Below are 19,736 nucleotides of genomic sequence, written 5' to 3' on the forward strand. Positions count from 1 at the left end.
TTATACAATGATAAAGAAGTCAATCCAACAAGAAGATACATTTGTAAATAGAAGGATCTAAATATACAAAGCAAATATTAAAAGACCTGAAGGGAGAAATAAACAATAATAAAATAATAGTAGGGGGTAGGAGAAGAGTAAATGAAACAAGATGGGATTGGGAGGGAGACAAAACATAAGTGACTCTTAATCTCACAAAACAAACTGAGGGTTGATGGGGGGAGGGGGGTGTGGAGAGGGGGGGTGGGGTTATGGACATTGGGGAGGGTATGTGCTATGGTGAGTGCTGTGAAGTGTGTAAACCTGGCAATTCACAGACCTGTACCCCTGGGGATAAAAATATATTATATGTTTATAAAAAATAAAATTTAATTTAAAAATAAATAAATAATAGTAGGGGAATTCAGTACCCCACTTTTATCAATGGAAGATCATCCAGACATAAAATCAATTAGAAAACACTGGAGTTAAACTACATGTTAGACCATCAGGACATAACACATTTGCAGAACATTCCATCCAACAGCAAAAGAATACACATTCTTCTCATGGAAACATGGAATGTTCCCTAGGACAGATCATATGTGAGACCACTAAACAAGCCTTAATATATTTGAGAAGACTGAAATCATATCAAGCATCTTTCTTGACCACAATGGTATGAAACTAGAAATCAATTATGAGAACTGAAAAATTCACAAATATATGGAGATTAAACAATATGCTACTGAATAGCTAATGGCTCAAAGAAGAAATTAAAAGAGAAATTTTAAAAATATCTTTGAGACTACAAAACAGAAACAGAAACACAACATACCAAAATGTATACGATGTAGCAAAAGCACTAAGAATTCATAGTGATAAATACCTACCTTAAGAAAATAGAATGATCTCAAATAAACAACCTAACTTTATACCTCAGAAAACTAGAAAAAGAACAAACAACATCCAAAATTAGTAGAAAGAAGGAAGTAACAAATCAGAGCAGAAACAAGCAAAATAGATGCTTTAAAAAACAATAGGAAAGGGTGGAGAAGCAACATGGCAGAGGAGTAGGAGACCTAAATATCATCAGGTCCCAGGAGCTCGACTAGATAGTTCTCAAACCATTCTGAACACCTACAAACTCAACAGGAGATTGAAGAGAAGAGCAGCAATTCTAGGAACAGAAAGGTGACCACTTTCTAGAAGGTAGGATGTGTAAAGAAGTGAATCTGAAGCAACATATGGGAAGATACACCATGGGAGGAGGGGTCAGCTCCCGGCAAGCAGTAGCACTGCAGAGCACAAAATCAGAACTTTTAGAAGTCTGCTCCACTGAGGGATGACACTCCAGGGGCTGGAGCCCTTGCAGGGACAGGGTGATCTCAGGACCCACAGGGTCACAGAAAGACCAGGGATGTCTGAGTGTAGCAGAGCTCCCACGTATCAGAGCAGGGAAGCCAGCTGCAGAGACAGAGACGAGGGGTGGGCTCTCAGCTCAGGGTTACCTTAAACTATGATCCAAGGCATAGTCGGGCAACTGCTCTTCAAGCAGGCACCCCACAAGTGGCAGACCCAGGAAGACCCCCTCCTTCCTCCTCCGGGAGGCACAGCACAGGAGTGTGCTGCAGGAATCTGCTGGGTTTGGAGACTCCAAATGGGGCTGTGTGCCAAAGATAGAAACACTGGGTCACAGGCGAGGTGAGCACAGAACACAGCCAGAAACCAGGGTGACAGGAGTGATTAACCACTTTTCTCTGAGGGTGCACTGAGGAGTGGGGCCCTGAGCTCTCAGCTCCTATAGAGCTGGAGATTGGGAAGCCACCATTTTCATTCCAGTCCTCCAAAGCTGTACAGAAAGCGTTCAGGGAACAAAAGCTTCTGAGAGCAAAACTGAGCCGATTATTTAGCCTGGCCCCTGGCAAGGATAGTATAATTCCACCTCAGGCAAAGACATTTGAGAATCACTGCAACAGGCCCCTCCCCCAGAAGATGAACAAGAATATCCAGCCAAGACCAAGTTCACCAGTTGACGAGAACTGCAAAACTTCAGAGCTATGGGAATACAGCAGAGAATTCATGGCTTTTTTCCCCCATGATTCTTTAGTCTTTCAAAGTTAAATTTTTTTAATTTTATTTTTTTCTTATTCTATTTTTTTAAGTTTTCCTCTTTCCTATTTTAACTTTTTTTAACCATTTTATCTTATCAATACTTTTTCAAAAATCTTTTTTTAATTTTCATTGTAATAGTCATATTCTATCCCTTCGTTGTATTTAACCTTATTTTTATATACATACAGGTTTTTCTTTCTTTAAAATTTTGGGATACAGTTTCTTCTAACAAATCAAAATATACCCTAATCTAGCATATGGCTTTGTTCTAGTCTCCAGCCTGATTACATTGTTTCCTTTTTTTTTCTTTTTTCAAACAACTTCTTATCAATTCCTTTTTTAGAATCTTTTTTAATTTTCATCTTTACATTCATATTCCATCCTTTCATCATGTTTACCCTTGTTTTTGTATATATATGTTTTTCATTCTTTAAATTTTTGGGAGGCAGTTTCTTCTAACAGACCAAATACACCAAAATCAAGTGTGTGACCCTGTTCGATTCACCAGTCTAATTAATATATATGTATATGTATATATTCTCAAACACACACACACACACACACACACACACACACACAGATTTTTTTTTCTCTCCTTTCTTCTCCCCCCAGTTTTGGGTCTCTTCCAATTTGGTTAGTGTATATTTTTCTGGGGTCTGCTACCTTTTTAGTATTTTGTTCTCTCATTCATCTATTCTTATCTGGATAAAATGACAAGGCAGAAAAACCTCAAAAAAAGAAAAGGAGGCAGTACTGACAGCTAGGGACCTAATCAATATGGACATTAGTAAGATGTCAGAACTAGAGTTCAGAATGATGATTATCAAGGTGCTAGCTGGGCTTGGAAAAAAGCATGGAAGATACTAGAGAATCCCTTTCTGGAGAAATAAAAGAACTAAAATCTAATCAAGTTGAAATCAAAAAAAGCTATTAATGAGGTGCCATCAAAAATGAAGGCTCTTACTGCTAGGACAAAGGAGGCAGAAGAGAGAATTAGTGATATAGAAGATCAAATGATGGAGGATAAGAAGCTGAGAAAAAGGGATAAACAACTACCGGACCACGAAGGGAGAATTTGAGAGGTAAGTAATACTATAAGATGAAACTATATTAGAATAATTTGGATCCCAGAAGAAAAAGAAAGAGAGACGGGGGCAGAAGGCATGTTGGAGCAAATTATAACAGAAAATTTCCCTAATTTGGCGAAGGGAACAAGCATCAAAATCCAGATCAAATCCAAAATCAAAATCAATAAAAATAGGTCAATACCCCATCATCTAATAGTTAAACTTACAAGTCTCAGTGACAAAGAGAAAAAAAAAAAGAAGGATGCTATGGACTAAATTGTCCCCCCAAAATTCATATGGTTGAAACCCTAATCTTCATTGTGGTGTGAGGGTGTTTGGAGATGGAGCCTATGGAAGGCAATGAGGGTTAGATGAGGTCATGAGGGTAGGGTCCTCTTGATGGGGTTAGCAGGTTTCTAAGAAGAGGAGGAGAGAGAGAACACTGTGTCCCCCACACATACCCTCAGCACCATGTGAGGACACAGCAGAAGGCAGCTCTGCAAGGCAGGAAGAGAGCCCTCACCAGGGAACCAGGTCCACCAGCACCTTGATTTTGTACTTCTGGCCTCTGGAACTATGAAAACTAAACTCGTGTTGTTTAAGCCACTGAGGATGGCATTTGTTACAGCAGCCTGTGTATGATATTGAAAAAATATATCAACTAAAAAAAAAAAAAGCAATTCAAACAAGAGTGTGCAAACATAATAGTATAGATGTAAAAATGATAATGACTTGTTCGAATCCATGTATTCTCAGCTGTTTCCATTGATTCTCTACAACACAGATATCAGCCTCTCTGCATTTGGCAGAAAAAGTTCTTCACTGCTACTACAATCATCATCAAGGGAAGAAAAAGAGCCAATTAGTTCTCCGTTCTGTGCAGTCGATGATCAGTCCCTGCTTTCTGTGGCCCATGCCCAGCTTTATGACATGATGCCTTTGGCAACTAATTATACTCTAAGGAGCTGAGGCAAAGAGTGAGGAAAAGTTTGTAAAGAAGAAAATTAATGTCATCCCTCAGGGGGTTTTCAGAGCTGAGTATTTTTTTATCTCTTTGAGATCCCCAGGAGCTGTAGGTAAGTAATTAAAGGCATGACTGGAGGCTGTGAGAACGCTGAAGAGCCAGAGCCTGCGGTTCCAGGCTCCTCCTGTAACCACACTGTGGGCCCAAACCAGGACTCAACACCTCCCAGCACCTCTGCTAGATCCACAAAACAAGACATTGAGAAGTAGCTGGGTTGCCATGCCAGTACAGAAGCACAGAGGCCATTTCTTTCCCATCTCCTCCTTCCCCAGACATGTGTCTCTGGAAGGGTGGACGATACCACCATTTGTGGAATCCCTGCTAGGTACCAGGCACAGTGCTATGCACTTTATCCATTGGATTGACCAATATGGCACAGAACATCAGGGCTCACTGATACCTGCAGTTTTCTGCTTCCTCGGTAAACAGCTAAATGCTATTTCCCTGTCAGTGGAATGCAGGTGAAAGTGATACATGTCATTTCCACACTTGGCCATAGGAACCCCCCACACAGCGTCTTCCACTTTCTCTTCCTCATCTTCCAGCTAGAAGGTGACACTCTGAATGACCTTAAGAGGTTTGGGTTAAAGAGGATGGAACCTGTACCAGCCTGGGTCCTTAAATGGTGCCAACCACATTAAACTGTGGCATGACTATTAAGCCACTGAGAGCTGGGCCTTGTTTGTTATAACAGCAGTTAGTTTACCCAAAACATCTATTTCACCATCTCAAAAACACAAATTAAATCACATCTTTTATTTACCCAACTAATGGTTCAAGGCACACCTGCCTTATTAACAGAAGTCCACTATCTCCCACATTATGCTGAACCTCATCTCCATCTCAAATTGTCCAAGAACTTCTGAGGAACTCCTAGCCCAAAGGACTCCTGCTACCAAAGACCACGTAGGAAGAGAGGAATTAAAAATCTGACTAGGCACCCATTTTGGTCATTGCCATGTATTTGGACCTGTGTAATCTGATGGATATGGGTCTGCTGCCCAGGTCTAGACCACTGTCACGCCATGGTTAGAGTCTACATGTGAGCCCCAAGGTCATAGTTCTTTTTGTCCACTCTCAAACGCTCAGCTATTGTTCCCCAAAACACAACAGCCCAGTATGGCTGGACCCAAAGGGTTTCCAGGCCCAGGCACATGCTGCATCAAATCAAGCCTCCCACATAAACCCTGGTGCTGAACCTGTAATCACCAACACTGGTCCCTCTTTCCTTCATGGAGGGCTCCCTCTTGAGGCTTTTAATATTCATTTATGCTAATGGATCATGGTCAACGTTACCATGAACCACCTAAATAGGTTTCCTTAATTGCAAATCTTACAGACCAAAAGTTGGGGGTTTGGACTCTTTCTTCCCAGAAAGCCCCTTGCTCTGTATGAAAATTGTTCGTATCAAGGGGAAGCACTTTTTACTCCACCTCCTGAAAAACATCATAATAATAGGTCCCCACACTTACTATATCTCCATTACTAAGCAGAGCACTCAATTAACTTCTCAGAACAAAGACATCTACTCTAAGAAAACTTCCTGCCTCTGTCTATACAGAGAAGAAGCTAGCAGTTAATCTTGAGTTTTGCACATAGTATCTCATTTAAAGCTATGAGTAAATGCTATCATATCACACAGCATTATGAGTCAATGCTGTTATTCTTGCAAAGAACTAGATGTTCAAAGAAGGGAAGTGGCTTGTCTTCAGGATCACAGCTAGTAGGTGGTCAGCTAGGCCACAAATCGTGTTCATTGGACTCCAAAGCTTAAAGCAGTTTCTGAGGATCAGGAACCCGGGAGGGACTTAGCTGGACAGTCTGGTTCAAAGTCTCCCTGGAGGCCACAGTCAAGCTGTGTGCCTCTGGGCTGTGTGGCTGTGTGGCTGTGTGGCACTCTGGGTGCCAGAGAGCAAAGATCATTGGGGGTTATCTTGGTTGGAGACCACACAGGACTTCTTTTCCCCTCTTTTTTTTACCTGAATTTCCTAAATTTTTTTAAATAAAGATTTTATTTCTTTATCTGTCAGGGAGAGAGAGCATAAGCATGGAAAGCAGCAGGCAGAGGGAGGTGCAGGCTCCTCGCTGAGTAAGGAGCCCAATGTGGGACTTAAATCCAGAACCCTGGGATCATGACCTGAGTTGAAGGCAGATGCTTAACCAACTTAGCCACCCAGGCATCCCTAAATTTCCTAAATTTTTTACCAAGAACATACTGTATACCAGATTATAAATAAAAAAGCTATCGAGTGCTGGCAAGGGCACTTCATCAACCCTGTTGATTTTTACGCATTCTATCTCTGCCTTCTAGTTCCTTTTCCAATCCTATTTTCCTCTGTTGCCTTCCCAACAGTTTAACCAAGTGTCGCTTCCTCGGCCCAATCCTCTGGCGCCATCTAGTGGCCACTTTCGAAATGGCTCCCCTGACAAAGTTTCTCAACTTTTGGATCCAAGGATTTACCTTGCCTTCAGGAAAGTGACTTGGATGGGATGTAACTCATAAGTCTAGAGTCTCGTGTTTTTCCTCAGAAGCCCCAGAGATCAAGTCCAGTCCCAAAGGGAGCTGTCCCCCAGAAGGGACGGATGGGCTGTGAGAACTTTTGAGAACAGGGACTAAACCCGCCTCCTCCTTCTGCTCCCTAGATGACAACCAGCCCTCCCCCTCCCAGACCAACATTCAGCCAGGAGCACGAAGGTCCCTAGTTTCCTACAGCTTTACAGCTCAGAACCTAACTTCCAAAAACTTAACATTCTCTTTTAACAAACTACTAGCCGCTGAAGGTGCTCAAAAAACAGTCTTGGGCTCACACTCATTTTAGAGAACTTTGTAAAACTTAACAAATATGTTTTAAAATATGTTATAGCTAATTTTTTTCATCAAGGAGAAAACAATATTAGGTTTGAATTAGTTGAGTAGTCACTGGAATAAAATAGAAAATTTAGGCAAGTAAAAATTAAAATAAAGCCACTCATAATCCCACCATTACATATTCTGGAGTTGTCTTTCTTCTATGCATTTATCTGCTTTTTAAATGGGATTATTCCCTACTTCAGTTCTACAAATTGCTTTTCTCACACTTTACATGTCAGAAGAGCACAGGTGATTATCTGATGTTTATTTCCAGTGATACCTCAGTTTCTTGGCTATACCTAAGTAATCTTTATCGAACGAAGTGTTAGAAGCAGAAAACACTTATATGTGAGACCATTTTTGCCTTTTAGCCTGGTTTTTTAAAAAGTCAGAAACAGAGTATGAAGGTTTCTTGCATCCTCCTGCTTCACCCAAACCAAGAGGGTATGCAGAAATATTTTGGGACAACTTTGGCCTGAACCAAGGCATGAAGACTATGTATGCATTCCCCCACCCAGTGTTATCTCTAAGCAGAAAGTCTGGGAGGGCTAACTGTATCATAATATTTAGTGATGGCTTCTAGGGTAGAGCTATAGGCAAATTCTGTTTTCTCTGGTGTGATAGATACTTCCGAATTCTGTTTATCACTGCCTGGTTAAGAAACGGACTGTTTGGGCACCTGGGTGGCTCAGTGGGTTAAGCCTCTGCCTTCGGCTCAGGTCATGATCTCAGGGTCCTGGGATCGAGGCCCGCATCGGGCTCTCTGCTCAGCGGGGAGCCTGCTTTCTCCTCTCTCTCTCTATGCCTGCCTCTCTGCATACTTGTGATCTCTCTCTCTCTCTGTTTCAAATAAATAAATAAAATCTTTAAAAAAAAAAAAAAGAAACGGACTGTTTTAAGGTGATGGGTGTTAAGGAGTGCTCTTGTGATGAGCCCAGGGTGATGTGTGGATCACTATATTGTACACCTGAAACTAACATAACACTGTATGTTAACTAACTGGAATTAAAATTAAAACTTAAAAAAATTGACTATTTTAAATGAAATCATCTATTCTTGAAAGAGATGACTAAGAACCAAGCCTTAAAGTTGACTCAAATCCCAGCTTCACCAATTACTACCTGGGAGGCTATTTTGTTATTGCCACAAAAATGCTATATAATAGGGACACCTGGCTCGGTTGGTTAAGCGTCTGACTCTTGATTTCAGCTCAGGTTGTGATCTCAGGGTCCTGGGGTCGAGCCCCCTGTGGGACTCCAAGCTCAGCATGGAGTCTGCTTGTCCTTCTCCCTCTGCTCCTCCCCCTACTCTCTCTTTCCCTCTCTCTCAAATAAATAAATAAAATCTCTTTTTAAATGCCACATAATAAATGATCCCAAAGTCATAGAGAATGGAGTAAATCATTCTTGTGGATGTGTAGGTCAACTAGGGAGCAGTGAACAGAGGCAGGGTTTGACCAGGTGTCTCTGCTCCCAGGTGGAGCCCAGCTGGGCTTGGCTGGGGCAGCTCTGTCTGCTCCACACGTATTCATTCCGGGGCTCAGGCTTACAGGGCAGCAGCTGCCCAGGGGAGGTTCTTTTCATAGCAATGGTTGAAGTACAAGAGAGTGAACAAAACCGAGTGAAGCGTCTTTTGATCTAGGTTTGGCACTAATACTGTCACTTGTGCCCTATCCACAAATCATCCGGCCTCATCCTGAGTCAAAGACAGGGGAGGGGAGTGTATTGGCCCACCACTGCCCTGTACACAATCGCCCACCTACCCCTCTGGCTTCTTACTGTGCTCTTACCTCCCCTGTCAGTTATGCTCCAAAGACCACAGTCTCCATGACCCCTTTTCAAAGCACCAAATGCATTCCTGCCTCAGGGCCTTGGCACACCCTGCCACTGCCTCTGATCCTTTCTCATTCAAGCTACAATGTATCAGCAGGTAGGTTTAATTCCTTTTAATTCCTTTTAAATTTCCTGTCTCTCCAATAGGCCCTAAAATTCCACAAGGGCAATTACCATGTCTGTTTTGTTCACAAATGTATATACCCAGGGCCCACTGCCAGCCCACAGTAGATGACCAATACAAATTTAGGTTGATAAATTAATAGCTACCGCTTATTGGCTATTTCATATATCCCAGGCACTGTGCTGAGTGTCACAGCAGCAAAATTATAACCACACTCATATAGGTAAAAAGTTGAAATGTCACCTCTTTTCTTACAGAACTTATCTTCAAGCCCCCTCTTTGCTGAATGGCCAAGTCTGAAACATAGGGTAGGCCCAGAAACTTCCCAGTCGGGCATGTGATGGCCAAGACCCTTGGGAAGATGCCGTCCTAGGGGCCTGAGTCTTTAAACTTCCTCGGGTTTGACAAGACATCAACCCACGCCCACCTCTCTCGGGCACCAGGGCTGTGTTTTCAGCAAACCCCAGATACTCCACTCCTGACACTCCAGGCAAACTTCAGCTTTCTGCCACCTGATGCGCATCAAAAGCAGAAGGTCTGTGATTTCCAGTCCGTTTGGGGAGGGGAAGAACTAAAGCTCAGGCTTCCAAACTGGGACCTGCATGATTCTTTAGCTCCACGTACATCCATCCAGAAGCATCTTTTCTTAAGGCAAAATGCTTTCTAGCCTCAACCAGGAATAATTAAATTATAATATACTCCAGATGTGTGTTTTTTGCCTATTGAGAAAATTAATTACAGCCACGGCCTCGGGCAGACCTGGACACACCAGGGGTACCATGCCGGAAAACTGACCTGCATTCACATAGTGTTTGTCAGTAAACAGCTCAGGAATGTGCTGGAACTGTCCATGGTTTTGTTGCACTTGACAAGCAGGCCAGCGTGTAGCAGTAGTCCCCAGATAGCTGGGAGAGGTGAGGAGCATGGGGAGTGAGGGAGAGACAGCGCACATCATGGGCAAGGCGAGGTGCTGGAAGAACCCCTCTCAGTACCAACTAGGGCTGAGAACTACGGCTGTGGACCCTGTGTGGGGGGGGAGGGGGGTCAGATGGGGGAACTCTGTCTCCCACTGCAAGGGCTGTGTGTGCCCCTTTCTGTGCGGTAAATTCTACCTCTGACTCGCATTCACAGGACTTCAGTCCCATTAACCTGCCAGGTGTCTGATGGGACCCTTCCCTCTAGCCCATGTGACGCCACGTGACCACCATGCCATTTCCATCCAGAGAAGATAGTGAAGGTAAGTTATGGGCTTGTGTGCGAATGGGGTTACTTTTTTTTTTTTTTAAGATTTTACTTTTTTATTTGTCAGAGAGGGAGAGAGCGTACACAAGCAGGGGGAAGGGCAGACAGAGGCTCCGCAGAGCAGGGAGCCGGATGTGGGACTCTATCCCAGGGCCCCGGGATCATGACCTGAGCAGAAGGCAGACACTTAACAGACTGAGCCAGTCACGCGTCCCATGCATGTGGTTACTTACGTATAATGTCTACGTCTGCACACACACACGCACACACATGCACACACGCCTGGCGCATGTCTCGGCAGTGAGACAGCCTCAGGCAACCAGAGTCCCAGAGCTCTTGCCCTCCAGGCTCCCTCACCACTGCCAGGTGTGCTCACCCGACCTCCCGAACACATGGACACACGTTCTCCAGGTAACGCCGGTGCTTTCACGCCCCCAACGACCCCCACCTCCTCCTGCCAAAATTCCACTGGAGACTCGGCTCAGAAACCTCCAGCCTACCTTCTCCTGGAACCCCTCTTACCGGTGCCTGTCAACCTCCTGGGCATCTCCTGGGTTCCTTCTGTGTTTGCGCCACACGGGCCCCGCCCCCTGCTCACGGACCACCTCTGCTGCCTTTGTTCCTGCTTCTCCCGTGGCTGGCCTGCCCAGTGAGCACCGAGGTGTTCTGAGCGCGCTCTAGCCTCCCCACAAGCACCAGCGCGTGATGAGCCTGTGGCCAGCGCGTGGCCAGAGCATGGGCAGCGCGCCAGCAGCAGGTGGCCAATGCGTGGCCACTGCTGGGCAGAAAGCTTTCTCCTTGGCACAGGTGTGTACCTGCTTATGATCGTGTGAAAGCTACGAGTTGGTGCATCAGAGCATGAAATGATGTTTTCTTTCTATTTTGACCACCTAACACACTAAAGATTTTATTTACTTACCTTATTGGTTCTGTTTCCCCTCTCAAATGTAAGCTTCATGAGGGCAAAGGTTTTTGCCCCTTTTGTTCATGGTGGAGCCCTCGGCCGCTGAGGTGGAGTGGTTGGTGCATAGTAGACCCGGGAAATAAACACTGTCCGCATTGCTACAGTATCCCAGCAATTCTGGGACTCCCCAGATCATCACCAAAACATCCTCAAAAACTCCTGGGGACTTGCCTACGGCATGCGTGCTGCCACCAAGTGGCACAAGTAGGGTGTCTGTCCATCTGTCCACCCCCGTGTCCGACTCTCTGAGCACACATTCAGCCACATCTTAGAGGCACACTCACTTCTTCCAAGTCTCCTCTTCACATAGTCTCCCCGGATGTGTGTTTTGGGCTGAGTTATGTCTCCCCAGCGTTCATATGTTAAACTTCTAAGCCCAGTACCTCAGAATGTATTTGGAGATATGGTCTTTAATGAAGGTGGGGAAATCGGAGAGGGAGACGAACCATGAGAGACGATGGACTCTGAGAAACAAACTGAGGGTTTCAGAGGGGAGAGGGGTGGGAAAATAAGTGAGCCCGGTGATGGGTACTAAGGAGGGCACGGATTGCATGGAGCACTGGGTGTTCTAAGCAAACAATGAATCATGAAACACTACATCAAAAACTAATGATGTACTGTAAAATAAAATTTAATTAAAAAATTTTTAAATAATGAGATTTTTTATTAAAAAAAAAAAAAGGAGAGATGAGTAAACATTAAGTCATTGGGGGGCCTTAACTCTTTATGGCTGGTGTCCTGATAAAAAGAGGTAAGGACACAGACCCACACAGAGGAAAGATGGTGTGAGGACAAGGGGAGATAGTAGCCACCTGCAAGCCAAGGAGAGAGGCCTCAGAAGAAACCAGCTGGCAACACTTGGATCTTGGACTTCAGGCCCCCAGACTAGTGTGACAGTGAGTCTCTGCTGTTTCAGCCCCCTGGTCTGGGGCACTTTGTTGTGGCAGCCCGGAAACAAACACTACGTAGAAAATCCCAAAGGACCCCATGTTATCGTTAAGGATGCCTCAAGTGGCAGGCTGGCTAGGACACGGCTTCGTCAATGAACTGGTGTGCGCACAAAGTAAAAAAGTGGGGGTGGGGGGAGAAACAAAGGCACAACGTGTTGACATTTTTTATATTTGGTATTTGTGAGTCTTTTTAAAAAAAATTTTCAGGCCATTTTTTTCCTTTAAAAAAAAAAAAAGCAACCAACAGCAATACTCTGTACAAGTATAACAAACATTAGAAATATGCATCATTCCAAAATAGTTACAAGAAAATTACAGTTTTAGAGTCCATATCAACACATCCTGTTCCTATGTGCCCCCAAGAGAGAAAAGCTACAGTATGTCGAACACTTGACGGCTACACAGTCTGAAAACTCATAACTTGGACTTTTGAGGCAAATCAACATCAGTCACCAAGACTCATTTAGCTCAATAAGCATACCCCAGCGCTGCAAAAGAAAACCAGGCTTTTACATCATCTCAGGTGAAAAGCAAACACAGATCGGCTGCATAATTGGCCCCCATCCCCCAGGAGCCTCTGACTCCATGAAGCCCAAATCCAGTGCAGTTAAATGTGCCAAAGTCCAGCCAGAGGTCGCCACGTGCCCACGGGGAACAGACCCCCAAATGTCATTTTCCACTGGTCCCTGTGTCACTAGGTTTACCTTTGGGGGCAAAGGTCCTTGCTCTTGGGAGAAGGTACCAATGACCCAAATGCCCCCAACCAACTGACCACCAATCTTTCACTGATAACTAACCACATCCTGGCTATTTTTCTTTGTGCAACTGGCAAATACTGAAGCAGAGATGATCACACCATCTCCGCAATTCCACTGGATTCCTCAGATTTTAGTTCGCTATTCCTGGGAGGCTTTGGCACAGGAGCTCAAAAGCACCTTCTGTTTTCTATGGCCAACCTCCAGCCCACGTGTCCTTTATATTTACACAATTATCTTCCCTTTTCAAACACTGTGCTATAAATACCCTCACGACCCCCACCGGCCCCAAACCCAGTCCTCTTCAGGATGCAAAGAAGCATCGTGACCTTCATGTGACCTGCCACGTGGAATCCAGACCTCTAGACCACAAGCCTTCTTCTCAGGATCTGAGAGTGGCTTGCTGGGGCAGCTGCCCATTTCCCAAACCCGTATCGGGCAGAAGGGAGGAGGATTTCTGGGTGTTTTTGTGTGTTTTTTATACAATAGGTTTACAATTACTGTTGCTTTAACCTTTTAAAGGGATTTTTAGACTTTTAAAGGGACTTGACACCTAAACTTACCCATCCCAGTGGCTTCCTGACAACTGAAGTGGAGAGGGGTATGGCCAACAGAATTTCTGCCCAGGCAAGAGCCTCTCGATGGGGTCAAGCAACTCTCCAAGATCTGGGTACATTGAGGGGCAGACCAGTGTAAAGGTTTGGAAGCCATCTGCCCAAACCCGACATCACTCAGCAGCCTGGGATGGCGTGGCTTCCCTGATGCAGACCTCAAGAGCTGAAGGCCCCCCTGAAGCAGAGTCCAGAGGGCCGTCCAGGCCCGTACCACCCAATCCTTTAAGGGCCTGATGCTAAATGAACTGCTTGCCATGAAAGAGAGCAAAGGATTCGGCAAAAAGTGCAATTTCTCTGTGGGAAGGAAGTTCTCCCCAAACGCGACACCTTCACCACCTCTCCTTTTAATCCTTTCAGTACCTCAAAGGGAAAAGGGGGACAAAAGACGTACAAGCACTAAACCTCAGAACTGAATCAAGGGCGTTCAGTTGTGGTTCACCCTTCATGACCCACTAACATGTCCAGTCAGCTCTCAAGGTGCCAGCAGAGTGAGGAACACGGCAGGGGCAGGAGACGGGCTCCCCCAGGTCAACAGGGACCAGGGCACTCGGAGAAGACCCCGCCCCTGTTTTCACTCGGACACAACTGTCCTAAGTTTACAGCAGGATTTATTACTGTGGAAAACAGCCACAGGATTCCAGGAACCTGGCAATTCCTTCATAAGACCTTAAATTCTTCATTGCCTACAGGAGGAGAAACTCAAAACTTCTTCCAAATATAACCTGAGCCACAATATAAAATAAAAAGAAACAAATCCTTTCATGTTAATGCCTTGAGAAGTTTACAGATTATGTACCAATAAAATAAATCCACGTAAATTCTGAAATTCTTGGTGGATACAACACCTGAAGCCAAAAAAAAAAAAAAATTAATCTACATTTTAAAAAAATCAAAGTAATTACAGCAGCAGTATAGTGAAAAGAGGTTTTAAAAATAATTACATCTTTGATACAAATTCAAACTTTGTACACCTCAATTCAAAGGAATGACTGTTTTAAGAGTTTAGTATATATATATACAGTAGATATGGATGTGTGTCACTGCAGATAGACTAAAGCCAGTGGACTTTGAGGGAGGAGGGATTAGTCAGACACTGTTTTCACACTGAAGTGTTCACAGATTGCCACGCTTTTAAAAACACACACACACACACATATACACAGACACACAGACACACATAAAATGCCAACCTGAGTAAAACATTACTAAAAACCTAGAGCATCATGAATCACTAAATCACATATTGCACCTTTAAATAATCCTTCTTACCATTTACAGAAACAAGAAAAAGGATAAAATAGGGACAAGAAAAGGAGATCATGTCACTGTAGGGTTCCTTTGCTTCCCTCCCCCGACCCCACCGCACAAATTCTCAAGGTGATACCTGGTTTCCCCTCTCACTCAACCAATGGGCTGAAAATGTGGCCAACAGAAGTGTCTTTGGGGAAAAGTGGGAGGGAAAAGGGAAGAAAGAATAGAGCACAAAACAGGGGGGAGGCGAAGGGGAGGGGGAGGCCTCCTCTAGTCAAATGAGAACAGGAATGTTACTGAGAAGGCTAACCTCGGATACTAAACTACTGTTTAAATATTCCGTATATTCCAATTATGAGATTCAATACAAAAATAGAGATATCTACTGAGTTTTGCCTGTGGAAGCATAATTCAGAAAAGGCACATGTTCAAATAGAAAACCCAGGCAGGAGAGGCACCATGTACCCCTCCCTACATGATAATCATCCACAATTATGTATTTTCCATCAGCTAGATTCCAAGATACAGTAGGTAAAAATAGACCTCTGATACTTAAAATATATTCAACCCAACACAATCCTGGCTTTAGCATGTGAATCATATAAAATAGTCTTTTTTAAAAAGAATCTGTTTTGAAAAAGAAAAAAAAAGTCATAGCTCACTCTTCCTGGTGTTCCATAATTCTTAAGAAAAAACAAACAAAAAAAAAGTGAACTCATCCCATTGGTGATCAGGAATGTAGTAGATTAACTCACCACCCATCCACAGCCCCTGTCAGCCCCAACTTCTCATCTGTCCTGTGCAGCCTCACACCCTCAAATTAGTTCTAACGAAACAGAACAAAGAATTAAGATATTAGACATATAAAAACATGTCCACATCGGGGCATTTTCCTTTGCTGTGGGTGTGACGGTCCGGGTAACTCCAGAAAGGTCTGACTTTGGGATTAGGCAATATAACCATTTGTCTTTCCAAACGCAGTCACGGGAGCAAGGTTTTCATAGATTGTCATTGCAGTTGTGTTCTGGTAGATGAGATCTACTTTTGAGTCCTTCTGGGATCTGATAATATCCAGAACACACTGATTGAGGAAAACATACTGGTCCTATAGAAGAATAAAAAGAGAAAGCCAATGAGCGGAGAGGTCCCAGAGAGTATTACCACCCAAGGCTATTTTCAGATTACCACCACTCCCCCAAACCCACCAACGACCCCGCCACACACCCACTGAACACTTCAAGTTCACGTTTATCAAGAAGCTGCCACATTCTGGTAAAATCTGAAACCACAGATAGCAAGATTCTCATCATCAATCATTCTTAACCAGAGGGACAGACTCCCCACACCTCCCCTCCCTAAGGAGGAGTCCCAGAATCTTGGGGAAGAGCAAAAAGGGAATGTGGAAGAAATAATGCACATATACATTCAAACAAGAAAAAGTCCAGCAAGAATTACTTGGTTAGCGAGCATGTACTGTATAAGGAGTATATTGTGATTCTCAACAGAGGGAATGTGTTAAAGGGGGATAAGCAGGGTAGAGTTCAGTGGGGACAACCTCAGGCAAGCTTGTCAGAATCTGCAGGTAGCCATTAAAAAGAAAGAGGAAGAAGAGGTATATGCTGACAGAAAGATCCATGATGCTATAAGAAAAAAAAAAAATTACAGTGTAGTATTATATATAAAATAGGATTCAATTTTTTAAAAATACTCTGTGTTAATATCTAAAATATGTAAAGAACCTATACAATTCAACATCAAAAAAAAAATCTGATTAGAAATTGGGCAGAGCCATTTGTATGTCTTCATTGCACAGTACATTTGATGCTGTCCTGCCCTCCATTTTATCCTAAGCATATGGCATTTCCCCTTACGGATGATCAAAAAGGACATATTTTCCTATAACTCTTTTTTGAGCCCCAAACAATGGGCTTTCTTTGATTGGAATTCCTTACCTTTGCTGCTAGTTAAAATACAGGCAACTGGAAATCTTTATTGCACAATGGCAAATTTGATGCTAAACCTATCTGTTGTTGTCTTAAATTATGGAATAATAAAGAATGGCTATAAAAATGAAAAAAAAAAGAAATTGGGCAGAGGACCTGAATAGACATTTTTCCAAAGAAGATATAAAGACGGCCAACAGACACATGAAAAGGTGCTCAGTATCACTCATCGTCAGGGAAATGCAAATCCAAACCACAATAAGATATCACCTCTCACCTGTCAGAATGGCAGGAAAAAAGGACAAAAAACAAAAAGGATGCAAAGGAAAGGGAACACTCTTGCACTATTGGTGGGAATGTAAATTGGCACAGTCTCTGTGAAAAAAACAGTATGGAGTTTCCTCAAAAAAAATTAAAAATAGATATACCATTATGGCCCAATAATTCCACTACTCAGTATTCACCCAAAGAAGACAAAAACACTAACTGAAAAAGATAGATGCAACCCCATGTTTATTGTAATATTATTCACAGTAGCCTAGATATGGAAGCAACCTAAGCATCCACTGATAGATGAATGGATAAAGAAGATGTGGTATAGATCAACAATGAAATATTACTCAGCCATAAAAAAGAGTGAAATTTTGCCATTTGTGACAACATGGACAGATCTACAGGGTATTATGTTAAGTGAAGTAAGATAGACAGAGAAAGACAAATATCCTTAGATTTCACTTAAACATAGAATCTAAAAATCGAAACAAACAAATGAAAAACAGAAACCAACCCACAAATACAGAGAACCGCTGATTGCCAGAAGGGAGGGAGACAGGGGATGGGCAAAATGGGGGAAGGGCAGTGGGAGGTACAGGCTTCCAGTTACAGGATGAATAAGCCAAGAGGCTAAAAGGTACAGCATAGAGAATCTAATCAGTGATATTGTAATAGCGTTGTATGGTAACAGATGGTAGCTACACTTGCGGTGGGAATAACATTACATATAGACTCATTGAATCACTATGTTGTACCCCTAATGTACTAAATGTACTAAAGTAACATTGTATGTCAACTGTACTCAGTTTATAAAAAGCAATAGCCAGAAGAAAAAAAAAGATACTGTGTATGTGTGTGTGTGTGTACATGTTTTTCTACAGATGTACATAAAGAAACCTGTAATGATATATACAAACTGTAAGCACTGGCTATCTCTAGGGAGTGGGACTGGGGAAGAAAAAGTAATAGAGAAACATAATCCTGTTCTGTTAGATGTTTTATGATGAACAAGTTTACAGGGTGCCTGGAGGGCTCAGTCTGTCAAGCATCTGACTCTTGATTTCAGCTCAGGTCATGATCTCAGCCCCACATGGGGCTCCACACTGGGGGCACAGAGCCTGGTTAAGATTCTCTCTCTACCGATGCAAAAAAAGGGGAACCCTCCTATACTGTTGGTGAGAATGCAAGCTGGTGCAGTCACTCTGGAAAACAGCATGGAGGTTCCTCAAAAAGTTGAAAATAGAGCTACCCTGTGACCCAGCAATCGCACTACTGGGTATTTACCCTAAAGATACAAATGTAGTGATCCGAAGGGGCACGTGCACCCAAATGTTTATAGCAGCAATGTCCACAATAGCCAAACTATGGAAAGAACCTAGATGTCCATCAACAGATGAATGGATAAAGAAGATGTGATATATATATATATATATACATACATACAATGGAATACTATGCAGCCATCAAAAGAAATGAAATCTTGCCATTTGCAACAATTAGGATGGAACTAGATGGTATTATGCTGAGCAAAATAAGTCAATCAGAGAAAGACAATTATCATATGATCTCCCTGATATGAGAAATTTGAGAAGCAGGGTGGGGGTTTGGTTGGTAGGGAAGGAAAAAATGAAACAAGATGAGGTCGAGAAGGAAACAAACCATAAGAGACTCTTAGTCTCACAAAACAAACTGAGGGTTGCTGGGGGTGTAGGGAGGTGTGGAGAGGGTGGCTGGGTTATGAACATTGGGGAGGGTATGTTCTATGGTGAGTGCTGTGAAGTGTGTAAGCCTGATGATTCACAAACTTGTACCCCTGGGGCAACTAATACATTATATGTTAATAAAAATAATTTTTAAAAAAAAGTAAAAAACAAAACAAATAAACATTCCTCACACTGCAAAAAAAAAAAAAAAAATTCTCTCTCTACCCCTTCCCCCCACTCCCACCACACCTGCTCATGCAAGTGTGCTCTCTCTCAAAAATTTTTAAAAATAAAATAAAAATTTTTTTAAAATAAACACATTTACATTACTTTCAAACTATAAAAGAAAACAAACAAAAGACTTTGTAGGTAGGTGTAAGATTTCTGGGTGTCTCAAAAGGGGATAAAAGACTGAGTCCTACTCTACGTAAGTATAGCAGAAAAAAGAAAATCTCTCTTCTGGACAACACAGAGGTGAATTCCACTCTTTGTACCACAACCGTGCCACTCACCCCAAAGCACACAATGTACCCAGGCCTCCAGAATATTCCCTGCTAGACTCAAAAACACAGCACATATTCATGGAGTTCTAAATCGGTACGGGGCGACAGCCTGATACAAAATTAATATTCTGCTCTCATCCCAGTCAAGACGTGTTCCACTCCTACAGCATCAAGGAAGGCGATTTCTCATTATGGTTGTTGAGAATGTGACTCGAAAACAATGTTTATCAGGAACATCTCAGGGAAAGCCAAATCCAACGGTCTTACCCAACTGACATTGTAGATATTAAGCATTCATCTTCTCAATTGGCCAGCCACCCCCCTATAGCCATGATAATTGCCATTGTGTAATATTTCCTTGGCTGGGTGAGGATACACAGTGGTATGAATGCAGCCACATCCATTTCATTCACATCGTTAACATCTGATGAGTCCGTTCAGGAGCTCATTTTAAGGATGGTCAGACCTTCTTAGAAACAAAGTGTGATAATACCAGTTTTATGAGTTTACAACCCAGAAGCCGAAGTTCAGATTAAGTGATGAGTC

The 19,736-nt window shown here is 43.0% G+C and overlaps 1 protein-coding gene across 1 annotated transcript in view; it reads right to left on the bottom strand.

Annotated features, from left to right (window-relative positions):
- Window positions 1-12,307: 12,307 nt before the first annotated feature.
- The window catches only part of LOC111149742 (protein tyrosine phosphatase, receptor type J), a 165,077-nt gene continuing 157,648 nt past the window's right edge, over window positions 12,308-19,736 (bottom strand). Inside the window, exon 24 of the mRNA XM_022506988.1 lies at window positions 12,308-15,873. Within this exon, the coding sequence (XP_022362696.1) occupies window positions 15,715-15,873 (159 nt within the window). The 3' untranslated portion in view covers window positions 12,308-15,714. The remainder of the gene's footprint in view (window positions 15,874-19,736) is intronic.

This window comes from Enhydra lutris, unplaced genomic scaffold, assembly GCF_002288905.1.
Source record: "Enhydra lutris kenyoni isolate GAN:26980312 unplaced genomic scaffold, ASM228890v2 scaffoldscaffold22, whole genome shotgun sequence".
NCBI lineage: Eukaryota > Metazoa > Chordata > Mammalia > Carnivora > Mustelidae > Enhydra > Enhydra lutris.